The sequence below is a fragment of the Ictalurus furcatus genome, chromosome 20, assembly GCF_023375685.1.
Source record: "Ictalurus furcatus strain D&B chromosome 20, Billie_1.0, whole genome shotgun sequence".
NCBI classification, from domain to species: Eukaryota; Metazoa; Chordata; class Actinopteri; order Siluriformes; family Ictaluridae; genus Ictalurus; species Ictalurus furcatus.
This window is the reverse complement of record NC_071274.1, coordinates 11,182,072-11,204,889: the sequence shown is the minus strand read 5'-3', so window position 1 is coordinate 11,204,889 and position 22,818 is coordinate 11,182,072. Positions and strand designations below refer to the sequence as shown.

Sequence of the window (22,818 nt, the reverse complement as noted above, 5' to 3'; positions counted from 1 at the left end):
CGAGATAACGCATCACACTGAGTGGAGATTGGAAGGTCACACCTTACTACTGTTGCTCTACACTGTTCCCTTCTCCACAGTGAATGTGAAAATAAATGAATAAGGATGAATAAGGGCGTTTAAAATTGATTGAACCTGGATCATTTCAGGTACATGCATGCAGCTTTATCTATATCAAAGTTTCTACTGTAGCATCTATTAAAGTAACTGTTTTTGTTAAGATTTTTGGCTCGGCTAAGAATTTAACATCCCTAAGATGGTCTGAATGGTCCTGTCAGGACACGCACTTATAGAGAACCATTCCTTTTGGCTGTAGCCTGTACAGTTGGCACGCAAGCAGAATAAGTTTTTTGCTACACATGTGGTGTTAGCATGCATTTGCTGCTCTTGACACGCTGTGTGTGGCGGAAACATGCATTAACAGTGGATGCCTAGTTGTCTAATAGGTGTTTGTGTTAATAAAGACATAAAAAAAATATGCAGTACTGTTGCCCCATGTTCAAAATATCACTAGACGGTCATGAAACATGCCTTTCCATTGAACTTCAGTGGTACGAGCACAACATCTTGTGGGCAAGTTTTTTGCATGCAAAAACTGAGTTCGACACAACACCGGCAACCTGAGTTCGAGCCTTAGCTCAGGTGAGAGCGCTGAGTTCAGTTTTATTCAGGCCATTGAAAATGCATGATCAAATCATGTTGGATGTATGAAAACAAATTGTTAATATAACTCAGTTCAGTCATGTGGAACTGATGTACGCATTTGAATTAAGTAATAAATTAATGAACTTTTTTAAATTATATTAAAAAGACCACACTAAATAAATGACGTGGACACACACACACACACACACACACACACACACATCATTCAGTTTTTTGGGGGGTTTATGTGCATGTGACATCATGTGACTTCATGTGACATCACTAGCATACCCATAACTCAATTCTCCTGATTGAGCTGAGTGTTTTTACTATATCACATGTCTATGTTGTAGTAGTTTTCTGATTCCACTTATTTTATAGATACTGCAGATAGATAGATAGATAGATAGATTGATGAATGGATGTAGATAGATAGAGTTTTAGTGTTTGAAAGACAGATGGAGTGAGAGTGTGTTAGACTAATAGAATGAAATATGGAGAGAGAGAGAGAAAGAGCGAGAGAGTGTGTTACAGGTAGATTGGTAGATAGATGGATGGAGAGTGTGTGTGGCATTGATAGGGAGATAGATGAAGTGAGAGGCTCTGTTACAGGTACATTGACAGATTAGATAGATGTATGTTGGCTTTGTCAAGCCAATATATAATAAGTATGTGAGATAACAATATTGATTCTTGCTTCGCAAGCAGTACTAATAATAATAATAAGTATGTAAGATACATAGTATTGATTCTTGCTTTTCAAGCACCCCTAATTATAATTAGATTTTACATTTTCTGAAAAAAATATGAGTGGTGTTTGCACATGCAAAATTCGACAACGACATGAAGCTGTACATGCCACTCGGTAGGGGGAGCTAAATGTGTATATGATTTTCTGATTCTCTGGATGAAGCCAAAGATTTGGATACATCACTCTTGTCTGTGGCACTGACGGTATGGGAGTCAGGGGGGTCCAAAATTTCCCATTATTCTCTATGGGGCCTGAATAACGCCATTTTCTGGACATTTCCAGGGAAAATTGTGAAACGAGACGTGTATATGCCAAGTCTAATCCCTAAGACGTAGGAGAGGATATGTGATATGAGCATGTCAACTAAACGACACCCGAGCTGTGTTTTATTCCCCATTCGTTCTTTATGGGCGATTTTTTTTTTGTTGTTTGTGTTTCAAACATCATTGGATCACTTAGAAAAGTCATAGCACACCTCTCCTCAATAAGCCGGTGCTAGATGAGTTACACATCAGTAGGCACCTATTGACAATTTTCTTATCATGGGCCAAGCACTGCAGGTGCATAGCCACCTATTGTAATTGTCAACTTTCTTATTAGGGGCCAAGCACCTCAGTTGTGTTGTGAACAACAAAATCACTAATTATGCTATAAGTTATGCTAATAAGATTGGCAATAAGTGTGATTGGAGATCAGTTTACCTGGTATTATACTTTTCTACCACAAATAATAGTACTTTAACAGTAAATAACAGTTACTTAAAAAAGCATATTTTAATGTATTTGTGCATATTGTTTGTATTTTCTCTGCATCTCAGGGAGATAAGTCCAAGGAAAAGTTTGTAGCAGTGAATACTTTGGAGGATACACAAGCCGTGCGTGCTGTGGCCTTCCACCCATCAGGGGCGTTCTATGCTGTGGGCTCCAACTCCAAAACCCTGCGGGTCTGCGCATACCCTGACACACTCGACACCAGGTACACACATACCACAAGCAGAGAAATAAATAAAAATTAATTATTTAGATTTAAAATAGAATTTAATCTGTTTGAGAAGCCCTCATGTAATGAATTATGTCAGAATAGTTTTAAATTGTAGCACTAGTTGATATAGTCTGATGAGAGCATGGTTGCCATGGAAAAATCCTTCAAACATTACTAAAATGCTAAAAAGTGTATAAAACATTTAATATATATGATAAATATCTGATGTCTGAAATAATAACATAGACACAGAAATAATAAGACAGACACACACGTACATATAATAATAATAATAATAATAATAATAATAATAATAATAATAATAATAATAAAATTATATATGAAAGACAATAATTCCCTTCCCCTCAACCCCCCTTGCTGGCCTGTCAGCAGCACGGCAACATCAGTATGCGTTACGTATGTGTGTGTTTTATCCTAATAATTAGCATGTAATGCGTGTGTAGTGCAAAAGAATATGGACATGTTTCTCCAGATGCTTCTGGACCATCAACTTCATCCTCATGTAGGCTGTCTAGCATTAGTGTTTGTGTAGGGTGCCACAAATTTTTTTACATTTTCAAAGGGTGCCATGACTGAAAAAAGGTTGGGAAATGTTGGTCCATTGTGCACTCGAATTACTTCAGAAGTTAGCCAGCTAGCTGTGATGAGTGATTTATATTTACCTCAAAACTGCTAACTGTATAGTCAGTGTTGAAGATTTAACAAGCTAATATGTCTGTATGTTGATTGATCTAAAGCAAATGCTTTTTTATACATTTTAACTCCTTTAAAGGTAAGAGGCTCTACTTTACCACTTTACTGTTCATGCTCTTCCTGTTCACAGTGCTAGACATAAACATGACTGAGTAATACAAAAACCTAATGACAGCAACTACATTACAGTTGACAGTGCAAACATAACACAATCTTAATGGCCACTCACAAAGAACACAGTGTAAACATATATTTTTTAAAACCACTCACACAGGACAGCTAACACAATGGCTCATGACAGTAAAGTGATATTAAAGTGCAGTGATTGTCCAGTTTGTTAGAAAAAGTATATGTATTTCACAGTAAATAAATATATTGCACATGGTATTGGGATTGCATGTGGGTATGATATTGCTCAAAATACATTATATGTTCATATGGCTATGTATATATGTTCGTCCAAACAGGATGATTTTTTTGTTCATTTCTAGTTTAGCAGATATACTTCTAAAGACATTATATGTTCATATCCAGTTCAAACATACAAATACAGTTTGATTCATCATCTTATTTTATCTAGATTTTTACTAGCTTGGTAACTAGATTTGTTATGAAATGTGACATTAATGAGACTTTTTTTTTCCATTTTGATGCAATGCACATAATGATTGTGTTTGTTTTTGTCTCTCAGTGGTGCATCTAAACCCCCAGTGGTCCGCTTTAAGAGAAATAAGCATCATAAAGGTTCTATTTACTGTGTTGCGTGGAGCCCCTGCGGGCAGCTTCTGGCCACTGGCTCCAACGACAAATACGTAAAAGTGCTGCCTTTCAACACTGAATCCTGCAATGCCACCGGTGAGATAAAAAAAAAAAATTAAATCATGAGAGCATGTTGATATTCATTAATTTTCAGTAACCACTTTTATCATTTATGAAATGTATAATTTACCCATGGATCCAGAGCCTCTCCTAGGAATAGTGGGGTTTGAGGCAGAAAGCACCCTGGATGGGATGCCAGTCCATCTTAAGGCACCTATATGGATATTATTAGTACAAGTTTTTATTATAAGTTAAGATTGAAGATTAATTTTATATATATATAAAATTATGCAAAGAAATGCTGTAGAGCAAAGATGCCTTCAAAATAATGAAATTATATGTTTCTACATTTTTTTAAAATACCGTAAAGAGCAGTAAACAGTAGTAAATTTGGTGTGACAAAAAATAAAAATAAAAACAGTAGTCACAGGTACTATTTGTGCAGTTTTATAAGGAAATGAGCTGCAAGTTTTATTGAGCATCTTGCAGGACCAGCCAAAGTTCTTCTGGAGACTTTGACGGCACTTGCTTCTTATTTTTGCAGCAAAACCCAGCAGCCTTCATTGTGTTTTTTGTCTGAAAAGTGGTCTCTTATATAATATGCTGCTTTCTTTAATGACATAGAAACATTTTCCTGTAACATTTAATTTTGTGCTAGAAAACTAATGTTTGGGAATCTAAAATGTTTTTTGTACCGACTTGATAATATAGAAGTCATAAAATAAATAAAAAATCTATAGCAAAGTTTGGATAAAAGAAAAATAGGGTGCCTAAAACTTTTGCACAGTACTGTATGTGTATATATATACATTTTAAATAACTGAGCAGAGTGTGAATCTCAATAATGTTGAGATTCATTTATATATATATATATATATATATATAAATAATGCCATTATGCAGCCAGGTGATTCCAGTGCATGTGTGAGCATGCATGCATACAGCAGGGGATGTGGGAGTGTAGTGGAGCGGTCTGACTGTTTGGGGGGGGGGGGGGGGGTCAGAGACGGAGTGAGAGATGCTTAGCTGAAGCATCAGCACAAAAGAGAGATCTTTTATGTTATTATGTGAAGTTTAAAAAACATTTTTGGTTCATTATGAAAGTGTGGCAGGACAAATTGGCAGCCTGTCACAGTCTAGGTAATTAATGAGAAACACTGAGAGTCTGATCTTTACAGCACATGTTTGTGGAAGTGTATGATGGCATGAACAAAGGAGATTTCTGAGGACCTCAGAGTTGATGATGCTCATCAGGCTGGAAAAGGTTACAAAACCATCTCTAAAGATTTTGGACTCCACCAATCCACAGTCAGACAGATTGTGTACAAATGGAGGAAATTCAAGACCATTGTTACCCTCCACAGGAGTGGTTGTCCAGCAAATATCACTCCAAGAGCGAGACATGTACTAGTCCATGAGGTCACAAAGGAACCCAGGGTAACTTCTAAGCAAATAAAGGCCTTTGTCATATTGGCTAATGTTAATGTTCATGAGTTCACCATTAGGAGAACATTGAACAACAATGGTATGCATGGCAGGGTTGCAAAGAGAAAGCCACTGCTCTTCAAAAAGAATATTGCTGCCCCTCTGCAGTTTGCTAAAGATCACATGGACAAGCCAGAAGGCAGTAGGAAAATGTTTTGTGGATAGATGAGACCATTATGTCTCATAGTATTATGTTTGGAGAAAGAAAACCACAACATTCCAGCACAAGAACCCTATCTAATCTGTGAAACATGTTGGTGGAAGTATAATGGTTTGTGCCTGTTTAGCTGCATCTGGGCCTGGATGGCTTGCCATCATTGATGAATGAACAATGAATTCTGAAAATATCTTGAGGTTGTATTAACCACAGATCTTATTTCAGGCATTTAACCAAAAACCCATTCAAAAAACCCATTGACTTCGGAACGATATGGAGACAGAAGTGCAAAAAAGCTAACTTATTTCCGGGTTTTAGGACTGCAGCACTCTACAGTGAAGTGCTTTACACTTTGTCTCCTATCTTGCATACCGTACATCCTACAGTGAAAATACTTTTTTCTACTTATTCCTTGGGTCTTATGAAGAAAAGCCATAATATGCAAAACCTACTTTTGAGAAATTGTCCTAGGATTTTTGTCCTATCTTCACAATTTTAGTGTCAAACTACTACAAAGTGTAAAACTCAAAAATTATCAAAAACATACTGACATTTATAAACAATATGGCCACTGCATGTCAAATAATTCTAATCAGGTGGAAACTTTCTTTTCCAAACTCATCCTAGGCCATTCATCTGATCAGCATAAAATATTTTAGCAAGTAGAGAGTTTGATGACAGAAACATACTAATACAATTTTGATTGGCCAAATCGTTTGGCCACTAAAGGTGAAGATCCGTATCTTCTGAAGTCAACCTTCTATGAATTTTACACTACTCAGTAGGAGTATCCTTGGCCACCCGTCAAATTTCATAACAATTAGCCCATACGGTGCGCTATAAGTAAAAATTCATATACAGTGGGGGAAATAAGTATTGAACACGTCAACATTTTTTTCAGTAAATATATTTCCAGTGAGGTTATTCACATGAAATTCTCACCAGACTTTGGTATTAATTCAAGAAATCCACACTTATAAAGAAATCCAAACATTAAAGTCCATAAATGAAGTTATGTTTAATAAAGGGGAATGACACAGGTTTGTTTGTAATGACAGCTTCAAGGCGCTTCCTGTATGGAGAAATTAGTTGGCCGCAGTATTCAGGTGTGGTTTTGGCCCATTCTTCTAAATGTATTGTCTTTTAATCTTGTTCAACTGGATTCAAGTCAGGTGATTGACTGGGCCATTGTAGCACCTTGATTTTTTTTTCTCTGAAACCAATTGAGAATTTCCTTTGCTGTATGCTTTGGATCATTGTCCTGCTGGAAGGTCCACCCACGTCTTATCTTCATCATCCTGGAGGATGGCAGCAGATTCTTCTCAAGAATCTCCTGGTAAAGGACTCCATTCATTGTTCCTTCAATTATTTGAAGTCTGCCAGTACAATGCTATGAAAAACAGCCCCACACCATGATGCTTCAAACTTCACCGTTGGTATAGGGTTTTAGGGTGATGTGCAGTGCCATTTCTTCTTCAAACATGGTGTGTAGTATGACAGCAAAAAAGTAAAATTTTGCTCTCGTCAGACCAGACTACATTCTCCCGGTATTTCATAGGCTTGTCAAAATGAGTTGTAGCAAACTTTAAACAAGCTTCGACATGCCTTTTCTTTAGTAATGGACTCTTGCAGGGTGAGCGTGCATAGAGGCCATGGTGGTGGAGTGCATTGCCTATTGTTTTCTCTGTGACAATGGTACCGCTTGCCTCCAAGTGTTTCTGGAGCTCTTTCCGAGTGGTCCGTGGCTCTTGGGCTACTCTTCTGACTATTCTTCTGACTCCCTGGTCAGAAATCTTGCGAGGAACTCCTGTGCGTGTCCGGTTGATGATGGAATGATGTTGCTTCCACTTGCGGATAGTGGCCCCAGTGGTGCTTACTGGAGGATTCAGAAGTTTTGAAATACATCTGTATCCGATTCCATCGATATGTTTCGCAACAATAAGGTTGCGAAGGTCTTGGGAGAGCTCTTTACTTTTACCCACCATGAGATGTTTCTTTAGTGACACCTTGGTAAAGAAAAGCCTTTTTACAGACCATCAATTTGCTAATCCAGCTGATATTAATTTGCATAGATTGGAGGTATAATTTCTTTCTAACTACTTATGGATTTCAGCTGGTGCCTTGCCTTGGAGAACTGCTTTTTCTTAGCATGTTCAATACTTTTTTCCTGTGTCATTCCACTTTATTACACATAACTTTATTTATGGACTTTAATGTTGTGAATTCTTTATATTTGCAGATTTCTTGAGTTACTACTGATGTCTGGTGAAAATTTCATGTGAATACCCTCATTGGAAATATATTTACTGAAAAAAATGTTGACGTGTTAATAAGACAATACTTATTTCCCCCCACTGTTTTTCCTCAACTGCTTGACATACAAAGATGAAATTTGCTCTGTGTGTGTGTGTGTGTACACCACCCGGAAAAGAGAGATGGCAGTCTGTGGACATGGTTTTTCTTAGCAGAACAGAATGATTTTATGTTTTTAATTATTTCTCGTGAAATGTTAGTCGAGTGTGATTATTAAACAGACAGCCATGTATAACTTTGCATCAAATTCTTTTCATAGTCCCAATCAGCATGTGTCCTTCGCATGTGTCTTTGAGTCATGATACACTCCAACAATACAATGGTTGTATAAGAAAACAGTTCATATTGCAGATTTTAATATGGGCGGGATTGGCTTCAAATAATTGTTTCTAATAAGTGTCCACTGTTATGGCTTTTAACCATTGACTATGTGAGCCATCATCCAATTGCATTGCAGCACACACTTCTCAGTTTTGACATTAATCTACCATCACAAAAATTTAATAATATGTTCATCTATGGCTGCTTTAATGTTCTATGAAAGTGAGAATTAGCTACCCGCGATTTGGTCTGCACATGGTGCTAGGCCCCTGCAGATTGCTGCTTGTGGCTACATTTTATTTTATTTTATTTTTTACTAATTTTTATGAACAGTGTCATTAATAGTTAATCCCTGTAATTGTTGTTTCCTGTTTTTTTCCTGTTTACAGTTAAATAAAAAATGTTGGTAATAAGATACCTTTTTAGCATTAGCATCAACTCTGTGTGAACAAACTACTACTTATTGGCAATTAACTCAATGTTTTTGTTTTGGTGGGGGGAAAAATATACTTCATAGATATTCATCTTCAGTAGTCTGGTGCTTGTAGATGTAACAGGATCTGAACTCATTTGTCTGAATTTGGAATCCAATTACTTATATCATTACTTGGAGAAAATGGTATTCAGTGCATTCAACATGCTGAAAAGAGACTTTGTTCTCTCTCCTTGATTGAGAGAGCGATCCAGACCAAGACCATGTTTACAAAGTAACAAGACAATAAAATGAAGACTCTTTTTCTTATTCTTACACCAACTTATTCTTTTATTGAGACATCTCTCTGCCTCTCTCAGGTCCTGATCTGGAGTTCAGTATGCATGATGGTACTATTCGAGACCTGGCCTTCATGGAAGGGCCTGAGAGTGGAGGATCCATCTTAATCAGTGCTGGAGCAGGAGACTGTAACATCTATACTACTGACTGTCAGAGAGGACAGGGGCTTCATGCTCTCAGCGGACACACAGGTACACACCAACACACCTCTTTGCTGCAAAATAGGGCCAGTGTTAGAACATACAGACAACCCCTTGCAATGACTACACTGCCAGATGCTAACAGGGGTTGGATCACATGCACACAAACACCTATACCCATAATAAACTCTTCATGCAACTACAGGTGTGTGACACAAACAATCCGATTCTTCTCCAGTTCTTTTGGGTGCTTTCACCCCCAGTTGCCCATATGTGTATGCACAATTTCTTTTTTTTAATAAACTACACTGTCTCTTCACAGGCCACATACTGTCACTGTACACATGGGGAGGCTGGATGATTGCATCTGGTTCACAGGATAAGACTGTGCGTTTCTGGGACCTACGTGTTCCTAGCTGTGTGAGAGTCGTAGGGACAGCTTTCCATGGGTCAGGTGGGCATCCATTCACACTTCATTAAGCAACAGCAGGTAATAATTTATTAGATTAAATGCTGTTCATTTTCAGCCTTGGGGCTTTCACCAACAAAAATGTAAATTAAACTTCAGTATTAGTCAACATAATATGGCTGTGTTAGGCTAATGGACTTATAACTCTAGCTAATGTAAATGCATAATGTTTTGCATTTTCATTTGCTTTGCTAGGAAATTTGCTTAAACATTTGGTTGGAAACACAAATTGTTTTAATGTATGTCTATTTGTGTGTGTGTGTGTGTGTGTGTGTGTGTGTGTGTGTGTGTATATGCTTCAGGTAGCCCAGTAGCTTCAGTGGCAGTGGATCCCAGTGGGCGGCTGCTAGCCACAGGCCAGGAGGACAGTGCCTGTATGCTGTATGACATCAGAGGTGGGAGGATGGTGCAGACATATCGACCACACTTGAGTGATGTGCGTTCAGTACGCTTCTCCCCTGGAGCTCACTACTTGCTCACTGGCTCCTATGACACAAAGGTTATCACCACAGACCTACAAGGTAACAGCCTGCTGTCCCAACATGCAACATAACTAACACCCTAATATATAGCTTTAATCTAACTCCACCCTACCTACAGATTTAACCCAGCCCCATCTCACATCTACAGCTTTAACCCAAAACCAACCAACATCTACAGCTTTAGCCTAAACCCAACCAATATCTACAGCTTTAGTCCAAAACCAATCCAGTATTCACAGCTTTATAATTTTTCATTTCTTAGTGAACGATACATTATTATTTTTTTTTTTTTTTTTACTGATCACTGTTTACTGATTGTCCGTGAGGCTCGAGTTTTTAGGACAGACAACTTTGCACTTGCAAACCTTTTGCATTTTTGGTATAATCATAAATATTCAGATCAATGCTGTTTATAGACAATTAATCAACATCTTTTGATTAAAGTATTCAACCTCACTGTGGTATAATCATGGTTGGGAGGGTTACTTTAAAAATGTATTCTGTTACAGTTACAAATTACTTCATAAAAAATCGAATCAGTAACGTAATCCAAGTATCACAATATGTAATGTAATCTGATTACTTTCGGATTACTTCAAGGCCACATATGTAAATAAAGTCAAGAGACAAGCAATATGATCGGAAGGGCTTCTCTTTTTTTTTTTTTTTTTTTAAAGAGCTTACATGTTCAGTGTTTGGATTTGTTTTAATAAAATAAATAAATAAATAAAAGGTCACTGCCCCTGATGCAGGTAATATTACAACACTAAAGTTAGGGTGATGATAAAAGTTATTCTGGTTTTCCAAAAAGAGGACACCTCTTTTTTTTTGAGGGGGGTGGGGGGGGGATCTTAAAAGCATTCAAAACAGTGTTACTATGAATGCAGACTTTAATACACTGAAAAAGACACACTATTAGCATCACACAAATGTATGTAAATGAAATTGGTTTCACTCTGCCCACGTTTTACATTTTTTCCTTCATTCATTTTGAATGTCCATGGAATAAAATAAAATATCAGATGCCACGAGTGTACCTTCTGCCATCATTTACACATTTGAATGGCCATGTAATACGAAGCAATGTGATAACATGAAATTAAAAATTACCTTATATAGACATGGGCATTGTTTCGGCTCAAGTCATCTGTCATTTGCTGCTTTTGTCAAGCAACTGTTTGACGCCGTACACAACAGCACGTTACCTTCGCTCGTTTGCTGAGAGTAGGCTAATGGTTGAGAGGCAGGAATTTGGCCAACAGTTGCTGAAACCCTTTTTATAATCAACCAATTGGTGTGTGCGAAGGCGGGACTTACAGAGAGGGCCTAAAGCAATGCAAATATGCACACACATTGCAGTATTAGACCAAAAGCACATCATAAGGAAATTAAAGCAGGATCCTGGACATTTTCTAAAATTTAGACGCTTGTTTAAGGTCCAAAAAAGAGGACGTGTCTGGGAAAAAGAGGACATATGGTCACCCTAACAAAAGCATTTCGGAGAACAATTTGTGTTAATTTCTACAAAATTAACTTTGCGCATGTACCATGCGCGTTGCTCATATGAGCCACGACTGGCAAGAGAGAACCAGTACTATAAACAAGCAGCTGTCTTTATTGTGTTTAATTTCTTTAGCTTTAAATAAAAAAAATTGTAATCCTGATAGTATTCCCATTTTTTACCAAATGTACCTGTAATCTGATTACATTGTTTTTTGACTTAACTGTAACGGATTACAGTTACCAGTTTTTTATATCCTGATTACGTTACGCTGTTACATGTATTCCGTTACTCCTCAAGCCTGGGTATAATTGTTGAAAGAAAAATTCTTTGACTATTATTCAGAACTAACATCATAGCTCACACCATATGTATGCGGCTTTAAATTCCAGCACCCCAAATGTAAAATGCCTTCCTGCATCCCTTACTCAAAGTACAAGTATGATGTTTACCTAGCTTTTATGTTTCTACGTGGGCCACCTGGGATCCACTTAAAAATCTTTAGGACACATTGCCTTCTTTTATATTTAATTTTTTAATCATACATGTTTGTCAATAGATGAAAATAAATTATGCCATGCATTTTAGACACCTTTTATTACATCAGGGCGATTTAGCCAGAAAGTTCAGGAAAAGCAGACTTTACAAAAGGTAGAACATATTTTGGAAATACAACTCGTATCCATCCATCCATTTTCTGTACCACTTCTCCTACACAGGGTGACAGGGAACTAGGGGCACAAGGCCAGGGACACCTTGGATGGGTATCTATAACTCTCAACAGCCATAGCCCAAAATGTATACAACACACAGCTTCAATTTACATGTTGGCTTTAACACCAGACCACCAGAGGTGTGGACAAATAAAAAAAACTCATTAGCTTTTCCACCAGACAGGTAAAACCACCTATGTGTCTCCCAGATTTATGTTTTGTTGCCTGGAAACCTAAGTAACTAGGCTAATTAATAGTATAGTGCAACTCTTGCATTTCTCATTTTTCATATTCGTCAGTACAGTGAGACAGCAACTTGTGCTTCAGGTTTTTCTAATGCCACAATGAGTCTCTGCCATAAGGTAAGAAAGAATATTTTCAGAACAAATTAAATATTCTGAGCACTACTGTGATCCTCAGTGCAGTTTGATCAAAATTTAACGGCTTGAAACTTCCGTAGCTTCCCAGTCCAGAGTGATCTCAAGAGACGATGGTTAGCAAACATACGTTCTGACAATTTCAGCATTTTATACAAAGGTCTGGACAAAGAAGCTGGAGCTGGACTAAGAATGTGGAAGTGTTTGTGTATTGAATCTATTATGGTGCACAAGACAAATTTACTTTAGAACACAGTTTCTACAATCATTTGGTGGGCCAGGTGATTTTTCTTTCAGCCTTCTTCTGGCTGGTTCACGCCTACGGATCATACGTTCTATAGCCATACCCCAACACAAGGCTAATATATGTAAGCTAATTAATATACAGTATATATTCATAGGTGGTTGTTCTCCAGTTTCTTCCCAACTCCTAAAAACATGGTAGTAGGTGGATTGACTAATAAATAGCTAGGTGTGATTTCTTCACACAGTGAATGTCACACTTTCATTTTTTTGATAGTTGCATGCCATAGTGAAACAGATTTTTGTCTAAGGCATCCTAATCATTTTTTAAAATAAATTTTGTCTTAGATGTTTGTTTTATGTGTTCTGCATTAGTGTGCCAGTAGAAAAAGAGCAGATTTTAGGCTTCATAACATTCATTGTCCCCAAATTTAAATGGTACAGAGAAATGTTTGAATGATATTAGAGAAAATCTTTAAAAGTGATTTTCTCCCTTTCCAGTTTTGGGGGTAATCAGAATTTAAAATGCTAAAACAATGGTTTAACTACATGCTACATGTGGTTGAGATACATGCAATAGAGAAACACACATGGCACACACATGATCTTTTTTTCTCTTTCTCTCTCTCTCTCTCTTTTCAACCAGTGCTAGCACTGCTTCAACCATTACATTGTAAACTTGACCATTTTTCAGTCAGATAATCACACCCGAGTTAAACAGAAGTGTTCAATTTAAAATGTTTTATTTTGAATTTCAGATTTATAATTGTTTGTTTTTAATCAATGAATTCTTTAATGTTTTAAAAATATGTTTAAATATGGCTTAAAATTTAACTCTTATGCTATGTCAAACACCTGTCTACCTGTCCCCTATGCTAATCTTCCTGTTTAGGTGACCTGACAAAGCAGCTGCCATTGACTACAGTAGGAGAGCACAGTGATAAAGTAATCCAGTGCAGGTGGCACCCACAGCACCTCTCCTTCCTCTCCTCATCTGCTGATCGCACAGTCACTCTCTGGACACACGACACATAGAGCCATCTCTTACCACGCTTCTCCTGACAGTTGGACGGAACTGTAAATAGTGTGTGTGTGCGTGTGTGTGTATGTGTGTGTGTGTGTGTGTGTGTGTGTGTGTGTGTGCGCACACGCAGTATGTGTGTGTGCGCGCGCGCGCGGTGTGTGCATATGTGTGTATGTGTCTGTTTATTATTTCTATATTCTTTTTCTCTTTGCTCTGTGACAGTCTCTCTTCCTTGCCTCTGCTTTCTCAATGTTGCATAAATAGTAACAGTTACATTGCTTTCACATGGTGATACAGTATCAAAAGTGAGTACACCCCTCACATTTTTGTAAATATTTGATTATATCTTCTCATGTGACAACACTGAAGAAATAACACTTTGCTACAATGTAAAGTAGTGAGTGTACAGCTTGTGTAACAGTGTAAATTTGCTGTCCCCTCAAAATAACTCAACACACAGCCGTTAATGTCTAAACCGCTGGCAACAAAAGTGAGTACACCCCTAAGTGAAAATGTCCAAATTAGGTCCAATTAGCCATTTTCTCTCCCTGGTGTCATGTGACTTGTTAGTGTTACAAGGTCTCAGGTGTGAATGAGGAGCAGGTGTGTTAAATTTGGTGTCATCGCTCTCACACTCCCTCATACTGGTCACTGGAAGTTCAACATGGCACCTCATGGCAAAGAACTCTCTGAGGATCTGAAAAAAAGAATTGTTGCTTTACATAAAGATGGCCTAGGCTATATGAAGATTGCCAAGTCCCTGACACTGAGCTGCAGCACAGTGGCCAAGACCATACAGCGGTTTAACAGGACAGGTTCCACTCAGAACAGGCCTTACCATGGTCAACCAAAGAAGTTGAGTGCACATGCTCAGCGTCATATCCAGAGGTTGTATTTGGGAAATAGATGTATGAGTGCTGCCAGCAGTGCTGCAGAGGTTGAAGGGGTGGGGGGTCAGCCTGTCAGTGCTCAGACCATACGCCGCACACTGCATCAGATTGGTCTGCATGACTGTCGTCCCAGAAGGAAGCCTCTTCTAAAGATGATGCACAAGAAAGGCTGCAAACAGTTTTCTGAAGACAAGCAGACTAAGGACATGGATTATTGGAACCATGTCCTGTGGTCTGATGAGACCAAGATAAACTTATTTGGTTCAGATGGTGTCAAGCGTGTGTCGTGGCAACCAGGTGTGGAGTACAAAGACAAATGTGTCTTGCCTACAGTCAAGCATGGTGCTGTGAGTGTCATGGTCTGGGGCTGCATGAGTGCTGCCGGAATTGGAGAGCTACAGTTCATTGAGGGAACCATGAACGCAAACATGTACTGTGACATACTGAAGCAGAGCATGGCCGCAGGGCAGTATTCCAGCATGATAACGACCCCAAACACACCTCCAAGATGACCACTGCCTTGCTAAAGAAGCTGAGGGTGAAGGTGATGGACAGGCCAAGCATGTCTCCAGACCTAAACCCTATTGAGCATCTGTGGGGCATCCTCAAACGGAAGGTGGAGGAGCACAAGGTCTCTAACATCCACCAGCTCCGTGATGTCGTCATGGAGGAGTGGAAGAGGACTCCAGTGGCAACCTGTGAAGCTCTGGTGAACTCCATGCCCAAGAGGGTTAAGGCAGTGCTGGAAAATAATGGTGACCACACAAAATATTGACACTTTGGGCCCAGTTTGGACATTTTCACTTAGGGGTGTACTCACTTTTGTTGCCAGCGGTTTAAACATTAATGGCTGTGTGTTTATCAAATTTACACTGTTATACAAGCTGTACACTCACTACTTTACATTGTAGCAAAGTGTCATTTCTTCAGTGTTGTCACATGAAAAGATATAATCAAATATTTATAACCATGTGAGGGGTGCACTCACTTTTTTGAGATACTGTACATGGAGATACATGGTTCCAGGTTATTTTAGCATTAAGCAGAAGAATAGATACTGTTTTATTAATTAAAAACAGAACAAAACAGGCAAATAGGTCAAAGTAGCACATGTACAGAGCACTCCCTAATTAAATGAGTTTAACTACATGAGTAAACTACATGAAAGTAGTGTAAACTACATGATTTCTAAAATGCTTATATATATATATATATATATATATATATATATATATATATATATATATATATATATATATATATATATGCTGTAAGATGCATACATGACATTTTATTATGTTATATAGGCAATGAAAAAAAGTCTTATCACATTACACAAACAGTTGGAGTTCGACATACTGCATCTCGTCAGATTTCTCAGAGTTCCAAGAGTTTGTCTTCCATTTCTATGGTGCACTGTTGCTTGTATTCATCATCCAATTACATGCCTGACCATTTCACTGTAGTCTTGTAAAATTCTTAATTTTTTTAAATTGTAAAAAGCAAACCTGATTAAAAACGGCAGAGGCTTTTTGCACCCACGTGAAAATAGAAATGTATAATTTTTGAATCCAATTAAGTCATTGCCAGTTCTTTAACTTGGTCTTCTTTTATCACACATTCTTAATGTTAGTTAACCTGCTAGATAAAATATCTACTGCTGGACACCTAACATTAGCTGCCCTAAATACAATGCTGGCCACATTGTTGTTAAATAATGATTTCTTTTAGCCATGCACACCCCTGTTTTTTCACCCACTCCTTTAAAAAAATAAATCTGCCTGTCTCTAGTCATTCTGGATTTCAAAGCTGGAGATCTGACTCATACCAGCAGATCATCTGTGCTGCTATTTGTTTCCAATCAAACCTGAAAATCTGGGGAAAATTGGAGATAAAATTCTGTAGTGCATATAAAGCTTTAGGCATTCTAGCATTAAAAAGTTAATAAATGAGTCTCACCCTAGACAGGTCAGAAGCCTTCCTATATTTTCAAACATATTATGTTTGGAAAAGGTACACAAGTCTTGTGTGAAATGGTTAGTGGCGTGAAATAGGCAACAGCCAATGACAGATCAAGGAGGGGAAGATAAAAAATGGTGGAAGAGCTGTATGACCAGTGCACGGCACAGATGGAGAACAAACATCATTAAGTAAGTGCAGACTTTTGGCCATATCTTACCGTTGGAATAAGAGCAGCTTGTCTGCATCCAAACCCCACTATGAGGCACTTTTAATGTTTAAGGATTTTTAATCTTTCCCTGCTCTAAGACCAAAATTGTCAACTGTGAGACTCAATTAAGTAATTTATTAAACATAAAAGTAACACATTCTGAAGTGTGCAAAAACAAATGTCACAGATACCTTTATTCTGTCAAGCCTCGTGAATAGATGGTTCTGTGTGCTGTGTATTTTGTATGGTGCTTTGTTTCATGGGTAAAGGTATAAATGTTTATGATACACTCAGCCATTCCAGCCAACCAGATTGAGGTCGATTCCATTCAGCATTTCCAAAATTCAGCTGCTATAATTTAAACTAACCTCTTAATTCCATATTGTTATTTTTTAATTATTCTTTGTGAAATGTCTTTTTGGTCTGGAAAGCTCTGCATGAACAAAACTAAATCAGTCATATAAAATAATGTAATACATTCATTCTGTCATCTTCAGTAAACTGCTATAAACTTTATCATGATCAGGATGGCAGTGGAGCCCATCCCTGGAACACGATGGAGCATGCGGCAGGAATCCGCCTTGGATGGGACACCAGTCCATCAAATGGCACCATGCACACACAATAACACCTGGGGCAATTTAGCATAGCTAATCCACCTGCTTGTTTTTGGAAGGTAGGAGGAAGCCCACATGGACATGGGGAGAGAATATGAAACTCCACACAGACAGTAACTAGAGCTCAGAATGGAACCAGGTACCCTGGAGCTGTGAGGCAACAATGTTACCTGCTGCACCACTGTGCTGCCATAAATAATTACATTTAATAATAATAATAATAATAGTTGGATTGTCGTGTTGCCTCTAGGTGTGAATGCAAGTGTGGATAGACTCTGGACCCACCTCAGCCCTTATAATAATAATGTTGCGGTGGTGTAATGGTGCAGAATGTAGTATTTGTGTCTCACATTTCATCTCATATCACATGTCCTGGGTGTTTTCCTACCAAGTATTACCTGTATAGGCTTCAGATTCACTGCAAACCAGAGCAGGATAAATTGGTTAGGATAACGGTCACTGAACAGATTGAACTTTAATTTTAACTTTAAAACTTTAACTGAACAGATTGAATTTTAAAAGAAACAGTAGTATAAAGTGGTCGTAAATAATGACCCTCCTCTCATTGAAAACAGCACACTCATTGTTTTGCTGCTGTGTGTTAAAAAGAAAATGTACATTTTGTGATCAACATTGATAAAAAGAATCAAGTCTATATGCAAGTAGACTGCCATGCACTATACTGTTACTGAATTACTTTCTGTATGAATGTAAATCCCGTGAGTGTTTTTTTCTTTGTCGTGTTGATTGAAACACAGCGCTTTTGCCTGAAAGATAACGTGTATGCATCTCTTTGAATATAGGCATTGAATAAAATGCCTGTAAAATCAATGTTTTCTCTACTCTGTTAAAATGTTGAATTAGGATGATGATGACTTTATGCCATTTTAAATGTAACCAAAAAGTTTGGTTATCCTGATTTATTTATAATTTTTTTCAGAGCTACACTAATATATTTATTTTAGCATTTCTGTTAATGAGCCTTGATCTAATTTGTCATTGATAGTACCATATTATTTTATGAATTTATTTATTAAATTTCTTAATTCAGGAACTAATGTCATTCATGTTTTATGGGAAAAAAGTGTCTGCTGCTGTAGCGTCAAAATAAAGACTTCTTTGTCACTTTTTAATGTGTCACACATTGTAATGAAAATATTATTACTGTTATTATTATTACTCATAGTAATATATAAGGATCCAAAGTATATTTAGGAAACTCAAATTATCACTTTGAAAAGAATTCAATTACATTTTATTTGTCACAAAGCAGCTTCATATTATATATATATATATATATATATCACACACACACAAACACACATTTTTATATATATATAATATATATATATATATATTTTCAGGATATAAATATTACATTTATAAATTTATCCCTAATGAGCAAGCCAGAGGCGATGGTGGCAAGCAAAAACTCCTGGAGACAAATTGAGGAAGAAAACTTGAGTGTCACATATTGGAGGCTGAGATGGAAGCAAGTGCAGGTATGGCAGTTTAATCAAACAAGAAGTCCAAAGGATCAGTCAGAAATCAATGTACATAGACAGGCAAGGGTCAAACGAGCAGGCAAACAGGCTAAACTAGGCAAGGCAGAGAATCGAGTTCAACAGAGTAAACAAAGTCAACCAGAAATGCAAACATGATACAAGGCTTGGAATAACAACAGAGACTAAGCAACTGAACGTAATACTTCGCAAAGACTAAATGTTTGAACAATCTCTTATATTTGTGGTGTGATTGTGAGTGTAAATTGGATGCAGGAGTGCATGATTAGAATGAAGGTGTGTTCTGGGAATTGCCGTCCATGACGGCCATGTTTGTAGGCCGCAGTGCAGGATGGGAATTGTAGTCACTGGTTTGATGTGATATGACAGAGTTGAACCAGACTAAGGGAACCCATCCTCATCTGGGTGAAACGGGATAGTGCGATTATAAATAATTCCCTTCTATAACTGTGTACAAAATGGTGAAATAGTGAAATTGTGTTACCAGGAAATTCATAATAGTTTTAACATGAAGTCTATTTTGTTGACGTTATCAACTGTTCACTGATGGAGATTTGAGCGCAAGAGTGTTTGCGGCAAGTGCAGTCCTAAGGCTAGAACTAACGCTAATTCACCTGCTTGTTTTTGGAAGGTGGGAGGAATCCCACATGGACATGGGAAGAGAATGTGAAACACCACACAAACAGTAAATAGAGTTCAGAATGGAAACGGGGACCCTGGAGCTGTGAGGCAACAATGTTACCTGCTGCACCACTGTGCCGCCATAAATAATGAAATTTTTCAAATAATAATAATAATAGGTGGATTGTCGTGTTGCCTCAGCAGCAGCAAGTGGTTTGCAAGTGATAACAACTCCAGCCAGAAGTAGGGCATCAGGATGGCTCGGCAGGTTCGGAGAGCAGACGGGGTCAGGAATACTGGTATCTCAGGAGTGAATGTGGTATGTGTAGTGAGAGAGAGAGAGAAACAGAGATTATTAATTCAATTCAATTCAATTTTATTTGTATAGCGCTTTTTACAATAGACATTGTCTCAAAGCAGCTTTACAGAAATATCAACATGGTATACAGATATTAAAGGTGCGAATTTATCCCAACTGAGCAAGCCACTGAGTGGCGACGGTGGCAAGGAAAAACTCCCTAAGATGTTTTAAGAGGAAGAAACCTTGAGAGGAACCCGACTCAGAAGGGAACCCATCCTCGTCTGGGTAACAACAGATAGTGTGAAAAAGTTCATTATGGATTTATATGAAGTCTGTATGGCCTTAGGAGCAGCCGTAGTCCCAGCAGTCTGGAATTAAAGAAGATTTGAGCTCCATCCAGAGGCAGAAAGGATCTGGATCTCTAGTATCTCCATAAATTCGTGTGGGGCTCGGCGAAAGGAGAGAGGGAGAAAAAAGATAATTATGACTGCGAAGTAGTAGAACAGAATCTAGTCAGGGTAGGCTTGAGTAAACAAATACGTTTTAAGCCTAGACTTAAACACTGAGACTGTGTCTGAGTCCCGAACACTAATAGGAAGACTGTTCCATAACTGTGGGGCTCTATAAGAGAAAGCTCTTCCCCCTGCTGTAGCCTTCACTATTCGAGGTACCGTCAAATAGCCTGCATCTTTTGATCTAAGTAGGCGTGGCGGATTATATAAAACCAAAAGGTCGCTTAGATATTGTGGCGCGAGACTGTTTAGTGCTTTATAGGTTAATAAAAGTATTTTATAGTTAATGCGAGATTTTACTGGGAGCCAATGCAGTATTGATAATATCGGTGTGATATGGTCGTACCTTCTAGTTCTAGTTAGGACTCTAGCAGCTGCATTCTGGACTAACTGGAGCTTATTTATATTCCTACTGGAACATCCAGACAGTAAGGCATTACAGTAATCTAATCTAGAGGTGACGAATGCATGAACTAGTATTTCCGCATCATGTAGTGACAATATGTTTCTTATTTTAGAAATATTTCTGAGATGAAAGAAGGCTATCCTAGTAATATTATCTACATGAGCATCAAATGATAGGCTGGAGTCAATAATCACTCCAAGGTCTTTAACTGCTGCACATGATGAAACAGAAAGACCATCCAGAGTAACCATGTGATCAGAAAGATTACTTCTAGCTACACGTGGGCCTAATAAAAGTATTTCTGTTTTATCAGAATTAAGTAGAAGGAAGTTAGTTAACATCCAATGTCTAATGTCCTTTACACAATCCTCAACTTTACTAAGCTTCTGTCTGTCCTCTGGCTTCGCTGAAACATACAACTGTGTATCATCAGCATAACAGTGGAAGCTAATTCCATGTTTACGAATAATTTGACCTAGGGGTAGCATATATAAAGTAAAGAGCAGTGGGCCTAAAACAGAACCCTGTGGAACTCCAAAAGTAACCTCAGTACGCATGGAGAATTCACCATTTACATCTACGAACTGATAACGATCGGTCAGATAAGACCTGAGCCAGGAGAGGACTGTTCCCTTAATACCAACAACATTTTCTAATCTATCAAGGAGAATAGTGTGATCTATAGTATCAAAAGCTGCACTAAGGTCGAGTAACACAAGCAGAGAGACACAACCCTGATCGTAGGTCAGTAGAAGGTCATTTACTACTTTAACTAATGCTGTCTCTGTGCTATGATGAGGTCTAAACCCTGACTGATACATTTCATGAATGTTATTCCTATCTAAGTACGGGCATAACTGCTTTGCTACAACCTTTTCTAAAATCTTAGAGATGAAGGGGAGATTTGATATTGGTCTATAGCTGGACAATTGAGACGGGTCAAGATCAGGTTTTTTAATCAAGGGTTTAATAACTGCTAATTTAAGTGATTTAGGTACATAGCCAGTGCTTAGGGAAGAATTGATTATATTTAGAAGTGGTTCAATTACTCCTGGACAAATCTGTTTAAACAAACATGTAGGTACGGGATCTAGTATGCAAGTTGATGAATTGGCTGAAGAGATTAATGTAGCTAGTTCGGTCTCTCTAAGCGGAGCAAAATACTCTAAACATTGATCTGATATTGCTACATTGTCATGTAATGGGTTTGTTACAGTACTGTCCGGTTTTAATTTAATGGCCTGTATTTCACGTCTAATATTTTCAACCTTATCAATGAAAAATTTCATGAAATCTTCACTGCTATGTAATGATTGAGTGTTTCTCTCTGTAGTGGTTTTATTCCTAGTTAATTTTGCTACTGTGTTGAAAAGGAATCTAGAATTGTTTTTGTTGTCTCCTATTAAGGTGGAGAAATAGATTTTTCTAGCATCGCAAAGAGATTTCCTATATTTCAGTAGGCTCTCCTTCCATGCTGTTTGAAATATCACCAGTTTGGTTTGATGCCATTTACGTTCTAATTGTCGAGTTGTCTGTTTTAAGGTTCGCGTTTGATCGTTATACCAGGGTGCTAATTTTTTTTCTCTAATTATTTTCCTTTTGAGTGGAGCCACTCTATCTAGCGTGTAGCGGAGTGTTGACTCCAAGCTTTCAGTCGCCTGATCGAGTTCTATGTGATCTGACGGTGATCCAAATCTAACTGATGTTTCTGCGAGGTTATTTATGAAGCTCGGTGCAGTAGCTGATGTGTAGGTACGTTTTACGCGGTAGCGAGGCGAGGTGGAAATATTATGATCAATTCGTATTATGAACGAGATAAGATAATGGTCTGAGACAACTTCAGACTGCGGAAGAATGATAATATTTTCTAT

At 37.9% G+C, this 22,818-nt stretch overlaps 1 protein-coding gene across 3 annotated transcripts in view; it reads left to right on the top strand.

The window, feature by feature from the left end:
• Positions 1 to 18,708, top strand: part of wdr47a (WD repeat domain 47a) — a 76,193-nt gene extending 57,485 nt beyond the window's left edge. For 2 of the 3 annotated variants that reach the window (XM_053651494.1, XM_053651492.1), the window contains 6 exons: positions 2,214 to 2,371; positions 3,783 to 3,946; positions 8,979 to 9,149; positions 9,421 to 9,552; positions 9,870 to 10,088; positions 13,776 to 14,242. In XM_053651494.1, coding sequence (XP_053507469.1) covers positions 2,214 to 2,371; positions 3,783 to 3,946; positions 8,979 to 9,149; positions 9,421 to 9,552; positions 9,870 to 10,088; positions 13,776 to 13,918 — 987 coding nt within the window. In that variant the 3' untranslated portion in view covers positions 13,919 to 14,242. Of the gene's footprint in view, positions 1 to 2,213; positions 2,372 to 3,782; positions 3,947 to 8,978; positions 9,150 to 9,420; positions 9,553 to 9,869; positions 10,089 to 13,775; positions 14,243 to 17,493 lie in introns of those variants that run through there. The other variant, XM_053651493.1, reaches the window with a different exon arrangement.
• Positions 18,709 to 22,818: the final 4,110 nt, after the last annotated feature.